General features: G+C 54.9%; 6 protein-coding genes across 6 annotated transcripts; 2 read left to right on the top strand and 4 right to left on the bottom strand.

Annotated features, from left to right (window-relative positions):
* Positions 1-335: 335 nt before the first annotated feature.
* Positions 336-1,308, bottom strand: ASPACDRAFT_76443 (bZIP transcription factor). Its single transcript, XM_020204714.1, has one exon. It carries the CDS (start codon positions 1,234-1,236, stop codon positions 550-552), a length of 687 nt encoding a protein of 228 aa, XP_020058319.1. The 5' UTR covers positions 1,237-1,308; the 3' UTR covers positions 336-549.
* Positions 1,309-4,961: 3,653 nt separating this feature from the next.
* On the bottom strand, positions 4,962-8,155 carry ASPACDRAFT_1865648 (uncharacterized protein; the record flags this gene model as incomplete). Its single annotated transcript, XM_020197863.1, has 8 exons — positions 8,120-8,155; positions 7,652-8,063; positions 7,472-7,569; positions 7,185-7,420; positions 6,838-7,106; positions 6,132-6,721; positions 5,721-6,075; positions 4,962-5,582 (listed from the first exon to the last, which is right to left on the bottom strand). The coding sequence occupies exons 2-8, from the start codon at positions 7,739-7,741 to the stop codon at positions 4,962-4,964; spliced, it is 2,259 nt and encodes a 752-aa protein (XP_020058318.1). The 5' UTR covers positions 7,742-8,063; positions 8,120-8,155.
* Positions 8,131-9,145, bottom strand: ASPACDRAFT_114464 (RraA family protein). The gene has a single exon (XM_020195804.1). It carries the CDS (start codon positions 8,838-8,840, stop codon positions 8,274-8,276), a length of 567 nt encoding a protein of 188 aa, XP_020058317.1. The 5' UTR covers positions 8,841-9,145; the 3' UTR covers positions 8,131-8,273.
* Positions 9,146-9,663: 518 nt separating this feature from the next.
* On the top strand, positions 9,664-12,179 carry ASPACDRAFT_50750 (uncharacterized protein; the record flags this gene model as incomplete). Its single annotated transcript, XM_020202390.1, has 3 exons — positions 9,664-9,765; positions 9,845-10,290; positions 10,349-12,179. The coding sequence occupies 3 exons, from the start codon at positions 9,664-9,666 to the stop codon at positions 12,177-12,179; spliced, it is 2,379 nt and encodes a 792-aa protein (XP_020058316.1).
* Positions 12,180-12,677: 498 nt separating this feature from the next.
* On the top strand, positions 12,678-13,018 carry ASPACDRAFT_40793 (uncharacterized protein; the record flags this gene model as incomplete). Its single annotated transcript, XM_020200819.1, has 3 exons — positions 12,678-12,776; positions 12,838-12,880; positions 12,963-13,018. 3 exons carry the CDS (start codon positions 12,678-12,680, stop codon positions 13,016-13,018), a joined length of 198 nt encoding a protein of 65 aa, XP_020058315.1.
* A 773-nt stretch (positions 13,019-13,791) lies between these two features.
* On the bottom strand, positions 13,792-14,383 carry ASPACDRAFT_9509 (uncharacterized protein; the record flags this gene model as incomplete). Its single annotated transcript, XM_020206134.1, has 2 exons — positions 13,792-14,103; positions 14,159-14,383. Coding segments are annotated over 2 exons (537 nt in total), but the record flags the coding sequence as incomplete, so codon positions are not given.
* Positions 14,384-14,724: the final 341 nt, after the last annotated feature.

The raw sequence follows: 14,724 nt of genomic DNA, 5'->3' as shown, positions 1-14,724 counted from the left end.
TCGTGACATCATGCCCGATCGCGAATGTTCGGGAATGCTTTTGATCGTGAGATCTTCGGTAGTTCGCTCACTGGCTTGCCCCTCGACATCTAGACAAAATGTTTTTCTCCCCGGTGAGGAGAAAATTGCTGATAGTGGGCTCTGGCTCGCAAAATCTCCCCATGTCTGATTCAAAATTCTTCGACTTGAAATTGTTCGTATTTTTTTTGTAGTGGTAGTAGTAGTGGTTATTTGTGTTTCACATGATCAGCGGTTCTTTTGAGTAGGAAAAACAATGAATCAATCCGCTTGCGCTTGCTTATTTAAAACGCCATGAGTAGAGCCCTTCTCTTTGTCCCGTACACCCAACCATTATATCCCATCCATCAGAGCTCCATATACTGCCCGTTGCGAAGAACAGCGCGATATTGTACATCAAAAGGTACAGTCCCAAGTAATAGATAAAACAAAAGAAAGTAAGCAAAAAAGCAGAAGGCCGATCCCATGTCCCTGAAAAAAAACTCGTAAGACAGTCGTGTACAAGTGTAGTCGCTGCATGGCCGTATATCATCACGGACTCTCCTTCATCTTCAATTCCTCCTCCTCCTCCACCTCCTCCTCATCGGCCTTCGAACCACCTGCGTTAGGCAAATGAAGCATATCATCGAACCCGAACGCAGCCTTCTGCTCGACTTCCTCCTTCGCGATGTTTTCATAGGCTGGAGACAGCGGCGTCGACCGCGACGACCTAGCCCGCGGCCCACCCCCCTCGGACTCGCTGGGGCCTGAGACCGAGGCACTGCGCTGCGAGAGGTGGGCGACCATTCGCGCCAGATGGGCCTTGATGGCCGGGTCGTCGCACCCGGAGTGCCGCAGGAGCTCGTTCTTCAGCTCCAGGATCTGGCTGCGCAGCTGGCTGACCTCCGACTCCAGCCGCGAGTTGGCCTGCGTCACCTCCATGCACCGACTCTCCAGCTGGCGGGTGTGCTCCTTCTTCTTGCGCCGGCACTTGTTGGCCGCCACGCGGTTACGCTCGAGGAACCGCTCGCGCTTCTGATGCTCCACCGCGTCGTGCGTCGGCGAGAAGACCGGCTCGCTGGGCCGTCGCGGCGCATTGTACCCGGTCGTGCTGCTGCTGCTGCTGCTGCTGATGCTGCCGTAGCTGCTGCGGTGGGACTGGTCGCTGATGCTCCCGCGGGAGGTGATCTCGTGCATCGGGACGTGGTAGGAGGTCGGGCTGGCGGCGAAGGGGTGCATGGCGGGGTCGAGGAGGGGTTCTTTCGGGGCGAGATGCGGGTGTTGGGGTTGATGGACATGGAGAGGGATGGGTTGGTCGGGGGAGAAGAGGTTCGGTTCGATGTATGCATTCATGAAGGCTTGTTGGGAGGGGTGGTGGTGTTGTTGCGGCGGTGGTGACGGCTGTGACTGCTTTTGTTGTTGTTGTTGTTGTTGTTGCTGCTGCTGCTGTTGGAACCCGTCGAACCCCCCCGGTGCGGTTGCGGCTGCAGCACCCGGAGTGCTCCCGCTCAGCGACCATTCTTGCATCCCGTCGAACAATGGCATCGTTAGGAACTCGGACGAGACGGTGCTGTCTAAGAAAAATGGCATTGGGCCGGTCCAGGTGATTTCGGACTTGGACGGGGCCCCTGGCATGAAGGGGTGCTCGAGATTGACGGACATCACTGTATGCTTCTCTTGCACAGCAAGGTGGTGGTGCGCGATGCAATTCGAGGTTTTACTTTTGGTCTTATGGACGGGGACAAGATGATTGCCACTGCACGGTGTTCTGGTTGAGAAAATGCGGAACCGGAAGGGACTGGGTAGACAATCTCAGGGAAGTGACAGAATTTGTGCAACTATATAGGATAGTGACAGGAAGGTTCTTTCCGTGATTACCAGTAGTCAGTATGCAGAAAGGTAAGTCCAATGGAGGGTGGGACAGCAGGAAGGGTGTATTTAGTAGGTAGTATGAGTATGAGTATGAGTAGTATGGATTGTAGGGAGGTGGTGTGGAGGAGTATCATACATCTTTATTAGAAACCAAGCACACTCCCCCGTCTGAGGGCCCGGCAATGACGATGCATGCGGGCCAGCTAGTTTCGACACTAGAGATGAGAAAGAGAAAAAAGAGAGTTGAGATAGGCGAGAGAGCTGGAGGATATTTCCGGGGGACGCATTGGAGATTTTCAATGGGCATTTGATCGGCTCTCACAGCAGAGCGCGAGAGATTTTGCAGTGCAAGGAACGATGGTTAGGCCGTTGACAGGGGAAGGAGGATGTCTCCAGGGCGCATTATTGGGTGCGCCAATGTTCCGGTGGGCTGGACCCAATGGATCAAGGTGGTTTCCATCTCCAGCAAAAATCCATTGATATCTTGGATCGCGGAGAGGGGGAGAGGGATTTGGATTTGAAAATGACGTCTCCAGTCGATCTGCTTACTTCCCGCCTCATCCGACCTAGTATGTACTCTCTATGTACTTACTGAAGTGGTACCTACCGGAATAGATGCAACGAATTGTCTAGAAGCGTACTGTATGTTCTGCCGAAAAACCCTTATCCTGCTGCGCGAAATTCTAACCATGGCTTCCTCTATTTCATTCTTACCTTCCTATTGTTCTTCGATGCAACCGACTCGATGACAAATCTGCCGATCGCTTCCGCTTCGAACCCAGGGACTTTGTTCCGCCAATCAGAATTCTTCCCGTTGTCGAGTAAACCAATCGTTCACTGCCGTCATTCTGTACACTTTCAAGGTTCAATTGTACTGTACCTACATCTGGAACAAGTCAACCTGAACCTCCAACGAAGGTCGCATCGCACGCACGCACGTTTTTGCTACATGCTTCCAATCTCCATCTCCTTTTCCGACTCGTCCGATCCATTGCTTCTTCCCATTGACTTTTCTTGGGATCCCGTTCCCGTCCCCTCTATCATAACTAAAGCCATGACTTTTCATGATGAAAATGACTCAGTGAGCATCAGAAGGTGCCGAAAATCCATGATGAAAGAACGAAGCACGCGAGTACAAGCGATTGTCTCCGTTAATTAGATCCAGCCCTCGCGCGCAACCCCCTGGAGATCTGCCTCTGCCCGTTAATGAGGCTGCAATCCCGCAGCCTCCTACGTGTGCGCGCACTGAGTACTGTACATCTGTGTATATCTATCTGTAACTGGAGAGCAGTCACTGTACCGTACCTTACTAAGTAAAGTGGAGATAAGTAGGTACTTAGTAGGATCACCCTCTTCCTCGCGGCTTGTAACCCCGTCCACTCACTCACGCAACCCACCCATTAGAAGCCAGCCAGCTCCCGGCCCCCCCTCAAGTGCGGGTCAGACTAGGATATTGTATACACAGTACACTCGGTGGAGAGAACATGGAGCAAGAGAGGCCCAAAGTTCCTTGGAAAACCGGCTGCTTCACTTCTTACTGCCTCTCTCCTAGTGGGTTCGCAATGCGACCGTGCAATCGAGTGGTGGATGCCTCAGCGCTCAGGCGGTCATTGGCTTGCGGCCCTGCGGAAAAGTTACCCGGCGGTCGACGTTTCCGGCCATGCTTCATCCCTCCAATAGTAGAGATTTTTCTATTCTCTTCTTGCTTTTGTGGTCGATGTTTGGTCTCAGATGGATTCAGCCGGCAAAGTCTGATCGATGGTCAATGACTGTTGCACTTTCGAATTGGTGAAGGAGCATTGATGGCCCACCCGCCCACCGAATCCTCTAGATACTTGGACAGTTTTCTCTCGCCACTTTGAAGAGAGAAGAGCTCGGGTGGATTCAATCAGATATACTTTGCTAGACATACTTTACGTAGCTGCTGTAACAGTATGTATTAAGCGGGGAACTTCCCCCCTCCCTCCCCAAACGCTGGTCCGTTAACGGGCGCACACAACCAAGATCACGCCAGCACGGGGAAACCCTTTATTTTTCCAGCGGATTCTTTATCCTGAGGCAAGATCATTGGTCAACACGTTCCGACACAACGCAATCGAATGTCATGACAAGTAGTCTAATCCTTTTTTTTTTTTTGGAAGGGTATCAGGATGATGATGATGATGATGATGATGATGATGATGGCGAATTTCTCTTCGGTGGCACTTTTGTATGACGTTCCCCAGCACAACACTTTGACCGGGTGCATTGCAGATCCTGTCGAATGGCAGCGTTCGATTGTAAACTAAGGTACATTCTGTACAGTATCGTTGACGCTATAGTGTAAAAAAAGAAATCTTGTTTTCGTTATCGACTGATACTATGCAGGAGATCTCTCGAGTACATGAGTACTAGGTACCTTACTGCGTGGTTTCCTTGATTGATACATTGATTTGATTTAGGGTATCGAGTCTAGACCGGAGGCTTTTCTATCCAGTTCGCTCTTCGACGTAGCGGAGCCCGGTCGAACCGGTTAATCATAGGTAGTCTATCTAATGGTTGTTCGTTGAACCCCGTCGATTATCCAGGATACTCGCTGGGTTCACCTTGTATCGTCCGAATCCGTGCGATCGTGTATGAGTATGAGTAGGATTGTGAGCTCATTTGCATGGGTTCGAACTTCCAAGCGAGAAAACCCCCCCCTGCCCTGCTGCTACCCCACCGGTGCTGTGGAGCCAATTTCTAGGTGGCTTGCACGGTCGTGGCCTGAGCCAGAGCCGAGCTTCTACCGGAAAGCTCAAACCTCCCGGCCTTACAGGCTCGCTTCCCCCTTCGCTCTCGTGCCATAACGGAAGAGGCGCAATGGTTGGCAATTGAATCTCGAGGATGTGTTATCTTGGTAATCGCACAAGAGCACAATGAGACAGTCTGGAATCTGAACTCGCCATGGCGGTTTTTCCCCCTGCAACCAGAATAATCTGGATTTCCCCCTGTCCGGCTACCGCTATTATCCAGAAGACTGTCGAGTGGTGATATGATCTGATCGGAGCCCGCCGGGCCGAGAGGGTAGGTAGGGCACAGTACAGCCGAGTCCATTCATATCCGACCGACCGTCAGGGCAGCGGTTCCAACCCCGTCGAAAACGGATCCCAGCTCCAGTCGCCCTGCAGGTACTCGGTGAAAAAGCTCTCCATGATGGGATCGTGCTGCGTCGCCATCTCCAAATCCAGGTCGCCACCGAGCCCGGCATCGCACGCGACCGATGCTAACCCGAGCAGGTTCTCCACTGCCTCTTGTTCGTGCTGCTGCTGCATGTTGGGGGTGGCTCCGTCGGTCGGCACCGGCGGGTAAGCCGGCGGGAACGGGCCGTCGTCGACTGCGCTGGTCGTGGGGTCTTGCAGCGTATTCGCCCCGGTCGCACTTAGCTGGTGCTGCTGCACCTGCTGGTGGTGGTGGTGCTTCTGACTCAACCGCTCGACGGTGAGGTCGACGATGCGGTCGAAGTTCTCCTTGCCGTGGCGCACCGAGGGCCACCACTGGCCGCCGATGCTGAGGAGGTTGGAGCACACGCGCAGACACTGCAGGGCCTCTTTGAAGGGGACGACGGCCTGCAGCTCCGGGGAGGCCCAGAAGCAGTAGATGATGGTCGCGCCCGAGGCGAAGATCCCGTGGATGTTGCGCCAGGTGTAGTAGAGGTGCTCCTGGGAGTCGAGGCGGTTGTAGATGTGGATCCGCTCGCGGGAGCTGCGGTAGCAGTGCAGGAGGGCGGCGGCGGTGGGCGACGGGAACGCCTGCGACGGCTGGTAGAGCAGCGTGATGGCCCCGTGGTACAGGACCTCGAGCTTCAGGATCTTGCACTGGTGCTGGAGGACGTGGTCTTCGTCGTGGTGGGTGGTGGTGGTGGTGAGCTCCTCAGAGGGGGTGCGGGTGGCCCGGACGTCTGCGAGCCACTGGTCGAGACCCGTCTTGATGCGCGCTTGTTCCCCGGCCGTGTCGGTCGGCCATGAAAGGGCGTTGCTGCGGTTGGGGAGGTGGTAGAGCAGGAGCTTGATCTCCGAGATCAGTGCGTCCAGCTTGAAGCGGTGGATCGAGAAGCGCAGCTCCGAGTGGCTGTTGACGTTGGTGCTGGCGGTTTCGTCGACGACGAATTCGTTGAGACCTGGCAGCCGGATGTCGAAGGTCTCATCGCGGATGCCAAGCGGTCGGCCCTGGATTGTGGAGATGGATCTGCGATACAGGAAGTGAGTAGGAAGACAAATGACGAGCCAGCAGGTTGAACACACCGGTCGAGGTTGTAGATGGTGTAGAAGATCAGCCGTCGTAAAGCAAGGGCGGTGGGCGAATTGTCCGCGTCGTTTTTCGGCTCCCGATGCAGCCCGAGATCGATCGCATGGGACATGGCAATATGCACTAGGGTCCAGATGCTCAGATTGGTGGGTCCCACCATCCCCTGCACGATGAACAGGAGGATGCTTTGCAGGGCCGTCACGGAAATGCCGCTCAGACACTCGGCTGCGGCCGTGGAGGCGATCGCGTAGAACCGGGCGGGCGGGTACTCGAAATTCTTGTTCCGCGTGAGGATCGTCGCCGCAAGGGATAGCACCATGAACACGTGGAGCGCGGCAGCGAATATGGAGATGGGCGTCATGTCGGCGTCAGCCACCTTGTCGAATCGCCCGTTGTACGAAAATGGCTCCATCTCCTTGGGCCACCCGTTGAGGTCCACATTGCCCTGGTACCCGCGTTCCGAGCAGAACCAGAGTGCGTTGTACGCGTTGAACAGAGAGGTGGCGTGGAGGAAAGGGTGATCGACATGGAGCTCTTGAAGGTATATACCAATCAGATGGTTGGCTTCGTCGGGCGAAGGTAAGTCCTGCCAATGATCAGCAGGTGCCTATGGTGTGCAGCAAGGATGGTTGCCCGCCAGAAACAACAGGGATGTCGCTTTTTCTCCTATCAAGAATGGGTAGGACGGGATCGTATGCGTACCCTTCTAAGTTTGTTGTACAACAAACGATACGCCTCAGGCGAAGGACTTGGGGCAGTGCGGCGTTTCGAATTCCCCCACGTCCCGTACGACGAGGTGGAGGTAGCTGGTGAGAGAGGACCATCGGCCCCAATCAACTTCGTGAAGAACAGACCGGAAGAGGACCCCAGATAGTATTTTTGTCGCGAGTCGGAGTGGAGTGATAGCATCCCCAAGTCCATGGCTACAGAGCGTGCTTCGGCCGATGGGGTAGCAGCCTCCTTTTCAGCCGCTTGCTGCACGCATGACGCGGGCAGCTCCGCGTGTTCTGTACTTGGTAGGTGAGCAGGTGTTTGCGGTAGAAGTTCACTGTCTGATGCATGCAGGGAATCAAACGGTCGTTTCCTGGTATTTGATTTCCCGGGTGCCGACGGTAAGTGCACAGCGGTATTCCCCGTCGGGGTAAGCGATGGCGTTCTACGTGGGACGGTATTTGGCAACACCGATTGATCTATCGGTGGTGCCTTGGAGAGGTCGAAGTCTGGATCTATAAGCAAGAGTTGCTCTTCGAGCCATTCGATCCGTGCATGACACCTCACGGCATAGCTGATGTATTGTCAGCTCGTAACCTTGTCCACACGTGTGGAATGGACGTACTCGCGTGGGATGGAAATGTCATTGTTGCGCCCATCGACATCGACACAGCTTTCTTTAGCACGGGCACAGTTCGAGCACGCTGGAATGCCGCCATCGCACTGCGTTGTGAGGGTTAGCCGGTAGCCGATGATGATGGATAATGTGGCGTGTCCAATGAGGAGTCACTGATTACAGGCGCACCTTGATGCGTTTAGCTCTGCATCGCCGACACGCTAGACGGACCTTCTTGGCCGGGGTCGGCGCAGCCGCATCTTGCGATCTCGGGCTCATTGATAGTCACGCAGTAGACGGAGAAAGGAAATCCGGAGATGGGTTGATCATGCAAGATTAAGCGGCCAGCCACTTCCTCTGCCGATGAGGCCGAGCTAGCCTGATTACCTCAGCATCCGGGGTGCGGGGTGGCTCGAAACAGAATAGCCCCAATGCGTTTTCTACTCACTTTATCTTTTCTGACAGCGCTTTCTGCATTGTTTCGCGTATTGAAGACTAGAAATTGTTTCTGACACTCTTGTACTTCTGTAGCATATTAGGACGAGACCAAGGGACGGTTTTGGGCTGTTACTGTTGTGGAAATGCACCATTCCTCAGTGCCGTAAGTATATATTCCCGTACTTGCGCAGTTGACGGATCTATCTGATCTAACTCCAGAGGACACCGACCACTTCTCGAGCTGGATGCAACAGCAAACCAAATTTATCCAGGACATACAAGATATTTAGTCCTTCCACTAGCCAAAGTAAAAAGACATAAATAGTGACTCCACCCAGCACCTGTGACCCAAATACATGCAATTACCAAAAACTCACTTCCGCAACCGCCTGATCGTCGCCCCCATCTCCTCCCCGCGCTCCAAACAACGCCTCGTCTCCTCATCAATCTCAAACCGCTCCTGACACAACTCCACACACCTCTCAATCTTCCCCACCGGCACCGCAACCACCCCATCGGCATCTCCAACAATGTAATCCCCAGGCTGGATGATCACACTCTCCCCAGTGGTGCCCTCCGCATACGTGACGGGGACATTCAGCTCCGACGAGCGCGTGAAACTCGCCGACCCCAGGATACTCACGTCGCGGGCGAACAGCCCCACGCCGAGCTCCCGGTGCTCGGCCACGTCGCGGAACCGCCCGTCGATCACCACGCCCGCGGCGCCCAGCTTCTGCGCCCGCGTGCTCATCAGCCCGCCCCAGCAGGCGCTGACCAGCCCCTTCGGCTGGGAGACGAACACCACGCTGCCCTTGGGGATGGCGTCGGCGAAGTGCTTGGGCGGGCTCGGGGAAGCTTTGTCCGAGTCGCGGACCATGCGTACGGTGTAGGCGGGGCCGAAGATCTTGGTTTTGGTGCACATGAGTCCCGGGGAGAACATCTTGAGGCCTGAGAGGTAGCCCCCGTTCGGGACGCCGAGTTTGACGAGGGCGTCGCCGATCTTTGAGGAAGAGGACAAGGGTTAGTTTTGGGTTTGGGGGCTGTCAGAAGGTGCGAGGGGATAGGTACTCACGTCGCAGGAGGCGAACCGCCGCAGGGCTTGGATTGTTTCGGAACGCAGAGCCATTTTGGTTGTGGCTTTGTATAGGGTGTGAGGGGATGGGGGAATTGAGAGGAGAATATTGGGTGTAAATTGTAGGATGTTGAGAAGAGACAGTGTTAACCCATCCCCGATTGAAGAAAGGGTACTGTACTCCATCCGATGGATGCATCGGTTCTTGCCGATTACACAGTGCAGCCGCGGTTCCCGGGCTACTCCGGGCATCCTGTAGGTCTAAGCATCGGTATTTACGCGTATTGTATAACTGGGGTAGACCTTCGCGATGCAACATGAAGAGACTTCACACCTCAACCTGAAGCGTAGAAAGGTCTATTATAGAGCATCATGACCAATAGAAGACAGGAAGAAGTGATACGATTTCCTTATTGATTCGAAATGCACCGCTTATTGCCCTCGATATCCAATATATCTCTATTGTGGTGGCAGTATTGAGCTGTAATCTTTCCGTACACCGCCCCGGACCAACCCCGCCGAACTCGGGCTTCTCCAGACCCTCTCCAAAAAAGCTTGCGGGGTACCGTACAAGCATCTGAGTAATATGAGAACCTTCATAGGAACAGAAAATGGCAGACTAAATTCGCAACTTCTTTCTGTCCTCGTTTCCTCGAACAATGCGTGGAAACCATTGACACCCCGAATCACGATGCAGCGACTCCCATCCTCCCTGCGCGGGACTAACCGCGCGCACCATCATCTCCAGATCCGAAGCACAAGAACCTATGCAACGCAACCAGCTTCTTCTGCTGTGAGACTGACCTCCGTCCCCCAAAATAGGCCATCTGCCTCGGGAAGAATGTCTAATTGCTGATGTGCAATTCCAACAGCACTCCGCCGTCAACTACGCGCACCAACTCCGTACCCTCGAGCAACTAAAGCAAGGCTCGAAGCGGCCGCTCACCCTGACCGAGAAACTCCTCTACAGCCACCTGATCACCTCTGGCAACCGCGAATGGAATCTTGAGAAGATTCAGCGCGGCCAGAGCATTCTGGAACTGCGCCCGGACCGGGTGGCGTGCCACGATGCGACGGCCACCATGGCGTTGTTGCAGTTCATCAGCGCGGGCTTGCCCCGCGTGGCCGTGCCCACCACCGTGCATAGCGATCACCTCATCATCTCCGAAAAAGGGTCAGAAGAGGATTTGCGACGGGCGGAGACGGAGCATCGCGAGGTGTATGAGTTCCTGAGCAGTGCGTCGAAGAAATACGGGATCGGGTTCTGGAAGCCTGGTTCGGGGATTATCCATACGGTTATTTTTGAGAATCATGCTGTGTAAGTCTATCTTTGAGTATAGGTGAGGGGCGGAAGGGGCTTGAGCTAATGCAAGTAGGCCTGGTGGGTTGATTATTGGAACGGATTCGCACACACCCAATGCAGGAGGGCTGGGGATGCTGGGAATCGGGGTTGGAGGCGCGGATGCCGTAGATGCAATGTCGGGGATGCCCTGGGAGCTGGTGGCGCCGAAGGTGGTCGGTGTGCGGCTGACAGGACAGTTGCAGGGCTGGACCTCCACGAAGGATATCATATGCAAGTTGGCGGGCCTGTTGAGCGTCTCCGGGGGTAAAGGACGGGTCATTGAGTTCTTCGGCCCCGGCACGCAGACACTGGGCGCAACCGCCATGGCCACCATCTGTAACATGTCCGCCGAGATCGGCTCCACCTCGTGCATATTCCCCTACTCGGATGCCATGGGTCGGTACCTGAAGGCCACCGGACGAGCGGACAGTGCGGAGCGGATCGAGGCTGGAAACACGAGATCCACGCTGTTAACGGCGGATGAGGGCTCGGACGACTACTACGATCAGATCATCGAGCTGGACCTGACCACCCTGGAGCCCCACGTCAACGGCCCATACACCCCCGACCTGGCGCACCCGATCTCGAAGCTGAAGGATGCGGTGGCCGGGCAGGATTGGCCCGTGGAGCTGAGCCACGCCATGGTCGGCAGCTGCACCAACAGCTCCTACGAAGACCTAGACAAAGCCCGTCAGATCGTGTCGCAGGCCCGTGCAGCGGGGATCACCAAGTTCAAGACCCCGTTCATGGTTTCCCCAGGAAGTGAACGCATCCGCGCGACAGCCGAGGCCGATGGTATCTTGCAGGAGTTACGCGATGCCGGAGCCAAGGTTCTGAGCAGCTCGTGCGGACCCTGCGTCGGCTCCTGGGACCGCAAGGATGTGGCAAAGAAGCAGAAGAACTCGGTGATCTCGAGCTTCAACCGCAACTTCATCGGTCGTCATGACAGCAACCCAGCGACGCACTCCTTTGTCACCTCGCCGGAACTGGTGACTGCGTTTGCCTACGGCGGGCGATTGGACTTCAACCCGCTGACGGATAGTATCGCCTCAGATAAAGGCAATGTGCGACTGAGTCCTCCGGTCGGCGAGGAACTGCCCACACAGTTCGAAAGTGGACAGGACCTGTTTCAGCCACCGTCGAGTGACGGGGGCGCTGAAGCGGTGGCTATACACTCCGACTCTGACCGCTTGCAACTGCTGAAACCCTTCCCGGCCTGGCAGAAGGGCGCGGCACAGACAATGGAGCTGCTCATCAAAGTGAAGGGCAAGTGCACGACAGACCATATTTCCCCCGCCGGTCCGTGGTACAAGTACCGGGGCCATCTGGAAAACATCAGCAACAACATGCTTACCACCGCGACCAATGCGTTCCTCCCCGCGAATGACCCGCAATTACTGGGTCATACCCACCACCCTATCACATCTGAGTTGCAGGTTGTACCGCAGGTGGCGCGGGACCTCAAGCAACGCGGAGTGAGGTGGTGTATTGTGGGTGATCACAACTACGGCGAGGGCAGCTCGCGGGAGCACGCCGCTCTTGAGCCCCGGTATCTGGGAGGCGTCGCGGTGATTGCACGCTCCTTCGCGAGAATCCACGAGACCAATCTGAAGAAGCAGGGTATGCTGCCTTTAACCTTTGAGGATCCAGCTACATACGATCGTATTGCCGAGGGCGACCGGGTTTCATTGATTGGCGTTGAGGAGGGCGAGCTTGCCCCGAACTCGCAGGTGGTCATGCGAGTCACACCCCGAGAGGGTCAGGCGTGGGAGGCCAAGCTGAATCATAGCTATCATGCTGGTCAAATCGCGTGGCTACGGGCTGGAAGCGCCTTGAACCATATCAAAGCGACTGCTCTCTCGTGAGATGGGTGGGGATGAATGGAATTGTACTCTAGAATAATAGTACCCAGAATAGAGAATTAACCAATAAGCATCTTAAAATCCGAAAATATCTTTCGGAGCTATCCTGGAATGGTACTGAAGACAGATTCGGTCTCGACTCCGCACGAATTGACGGCTCCACCTCCGCATCCTGTGCCATGTGTCACGGACTTCGCTGGGCTGGAATGGGGTAATTGTCAATGCGCAGGGTAACGGGTCATCTAGACTGGTGGCCATGACAGTTGTGCTATCATCAATACCTGAGGGAATACCTCTTCCTATACCCAATGAACAGCCACCCAGGCAATCCTCCACTTCACTGATCACTACTTATCTTTACCGTGACTGGCTCTTGACCATGGGTGCAGCATGCGGCGAGTGCAGCAAAAGCGCCTTTCAAAATGTCCCCAATGCTTCCCGTCATCCTCTTACGGCGATGGTTGGTCTTCATGGCTCCAACACTTCAACATCTCAGGCACCATGAGCCTGGCCCAGTCCGTCCAGGATTTTGGCTGGACGGATTCGACAGCTTCTCAGATTTCAAATGACTTAGGCTGGGCAGTGTCTTCGATGCTCCTGGTAAGTCGACTCTATTCTACTGAGCATTTCGTTGGGAAATTGAGGCTAACATACGGGATAGGGTCAAACAGCCGGTGTCATTTTCTGCGGTCCCTTCGGTGACGGTAGGTATGGTCAAAAGCTAGTCATCCTTCTCGCCGCTATTATATAGACAACCGGCGCCAGCCTAGTAGCAGCTCACTTCAGCTCCTTCCCTGCAGTGCTGGCTGGCCGTATCCTGTCTGGCCTGGGATCAGGGCTAGGCATGACCGTTGGACCATGTACATATCGGATGTTGCCCCCACGGGCTCCTCGGGATGATGAGTACCTACAATACCAATGTTATGGCAGGTGTAGCCGGAAGCTACTAGACCAGCTACGACGCGCTGGAGATTTCCCGGCGGACTCCAGCTGGCAGTAGCGCACCACTTTGACCCTGCATGTAATTATTCCCCGAAATTGGGCGATATTTAGGATTTACTAGGGAATATGGGGTCGTATGCTTCGGTTTCCTCTCGCAGGGTCTGATGTAACAAGTCCAGGTCAGAGCCCGGTTAAGGCTGAATCTTGGATCGGATGGATCCGAAGTGCTGACCAGGCAGTAGCAAATCTCCGGAGCGGCCGGGTTTTTGAGATGCGCACTTCGTTACCTCTATGTCGCAGAATATACAGGCGCTGAATCAATATGATTCAATTGCTTTCGAACAATGCCCCAACCCTGACTAAGAGAGAGTAGGTTAGTCGAAGATTGGGCTCGTCTGGCCGGCCGCCCAATCCTCAATTCTACCAGCTTCCCTCTGGACATTAAGATTCTTGGCCCTACCCACAGAGCTGAGTATGGACGATGCCAATACACAACAGACTTACTACACATAACTCCATTTTCGTACGTCTAATTGTGTGTCCCCAAGTCAATAAGTAAAGTCATAGTCAATTACATCGTGTTCAGTATACAGTACAGATCTCGAAAATAATACAGCATCCTAGCCACCCTCTCTACCCCCATAGATTTTCACTTGGTCGCCTGATCCTTCGTCTCCGGAAACGACCTAAACATATCCTTAATCTTATCCATCGGCGCCGCCATCAATCCCGCGACGGTCTCAAAAGGCGGCTTGTTCGGGGCATTGGGGTGACTCCTCGTCGGCACAAACTGCTTCGTCCGGTGGAACGAGGCCGCCATCTGCCGAGACTCCCCCTCGTCCAAGCTCTTCTCCAGCTGCGGCAGATCTTTCCCTTCTTCCTCCTTGATGTGTTGTGCGAGGTTGCCCCAGAGGTTCTCCAGCACCGGCATGAATTCCGGGTCGGTAGGCTTGAGCCCTTGGAATTTGTAGAGGAGTTCTTTGACCTGTTGCATCCATATTCGTCAGCTTAGTATCGAAGGACATGGGAGGCCAACTCACGACTTGATGCTCCATGCGATCGTGCTCGGCCATCTCGGGGCCGTTCTTCAGGTGCTTCTCCATGGACGGGTACACCACCAGCTCCTCGCCCAGAGAGTGGCGGGCCAGCGCCCAGGTAAATTGGTTCTGCCATTTCACCTGGTCCTCTTCGTTCGCGGCGCTCTTGATGTGGTTGTAGGCATCCTCGAGGTCGCGGTGGTCGCTGGTGATTACCTCGGAAATCTGGGTGCGCTGGACGGCGGTTATGGCGAACTGCCGGCGGGGGAGGACAGCGGGAGGACCCCGGGAGGTGGCTTTGCAGAGACCTCCGCGGAGGGACTGCTTCAGGAAGCGAGATGGGAGCATACTGTATCTGTTGGGTAAATTCAATTGTATCCAATGGATAGGAAAATGTGATTCTGGGAATTCATGCTAGGGGACTCTGCCGGGCTTTTAATGTAAGTAGCCGAGCTTCGTATTCCAAGCGGTACCGCATACGAGGCCCATGTCACTATTGCGCAAAGACATAGGGCGATTCATAGGTTGGGAAGGAAGCCGTGCCGGAGCTTGGTACATGTACGCATAAA

The sequence above is a fragment of the Aspergillus aculeatus genome (genome assembly GCF_001890905.1).
Source record: "Aspergillus aculeatus ATCC 16872 unplaced genomic scaffold ASPACscaffold_4, whole genome shotgun sequence".
Taxonomy (NCBI): domain Eukaryota; kingdom Fungi; phylum Ascomycota; class Eurotiomycetes; order Eurotiales; family Aspergillaceae; genus Aspergillus; species Aspergillus aculeatus.
This window is presented reverse-complemented; position numbering and strand designations above follow the sequence as displayed.

Bases quoted from the DNA above. Each gene is read 5' to 3' on its own strand.
- ASPACDRAFT_76443 (XM_020204714.1), bottom strand. From the start codon at position 1,236: ATGCACCCCTTCGCCGCCAGCCCGACCTCCTACCACGTCCCGATGCAC.
- ASPACDRAFT_114464 (XM_020195804.1), bottom strand. From the start codon at position 8,840: ATGTTCTCCCCGGGACTCATGTGCACCAAAACCAAGATCTTCGGCCCC.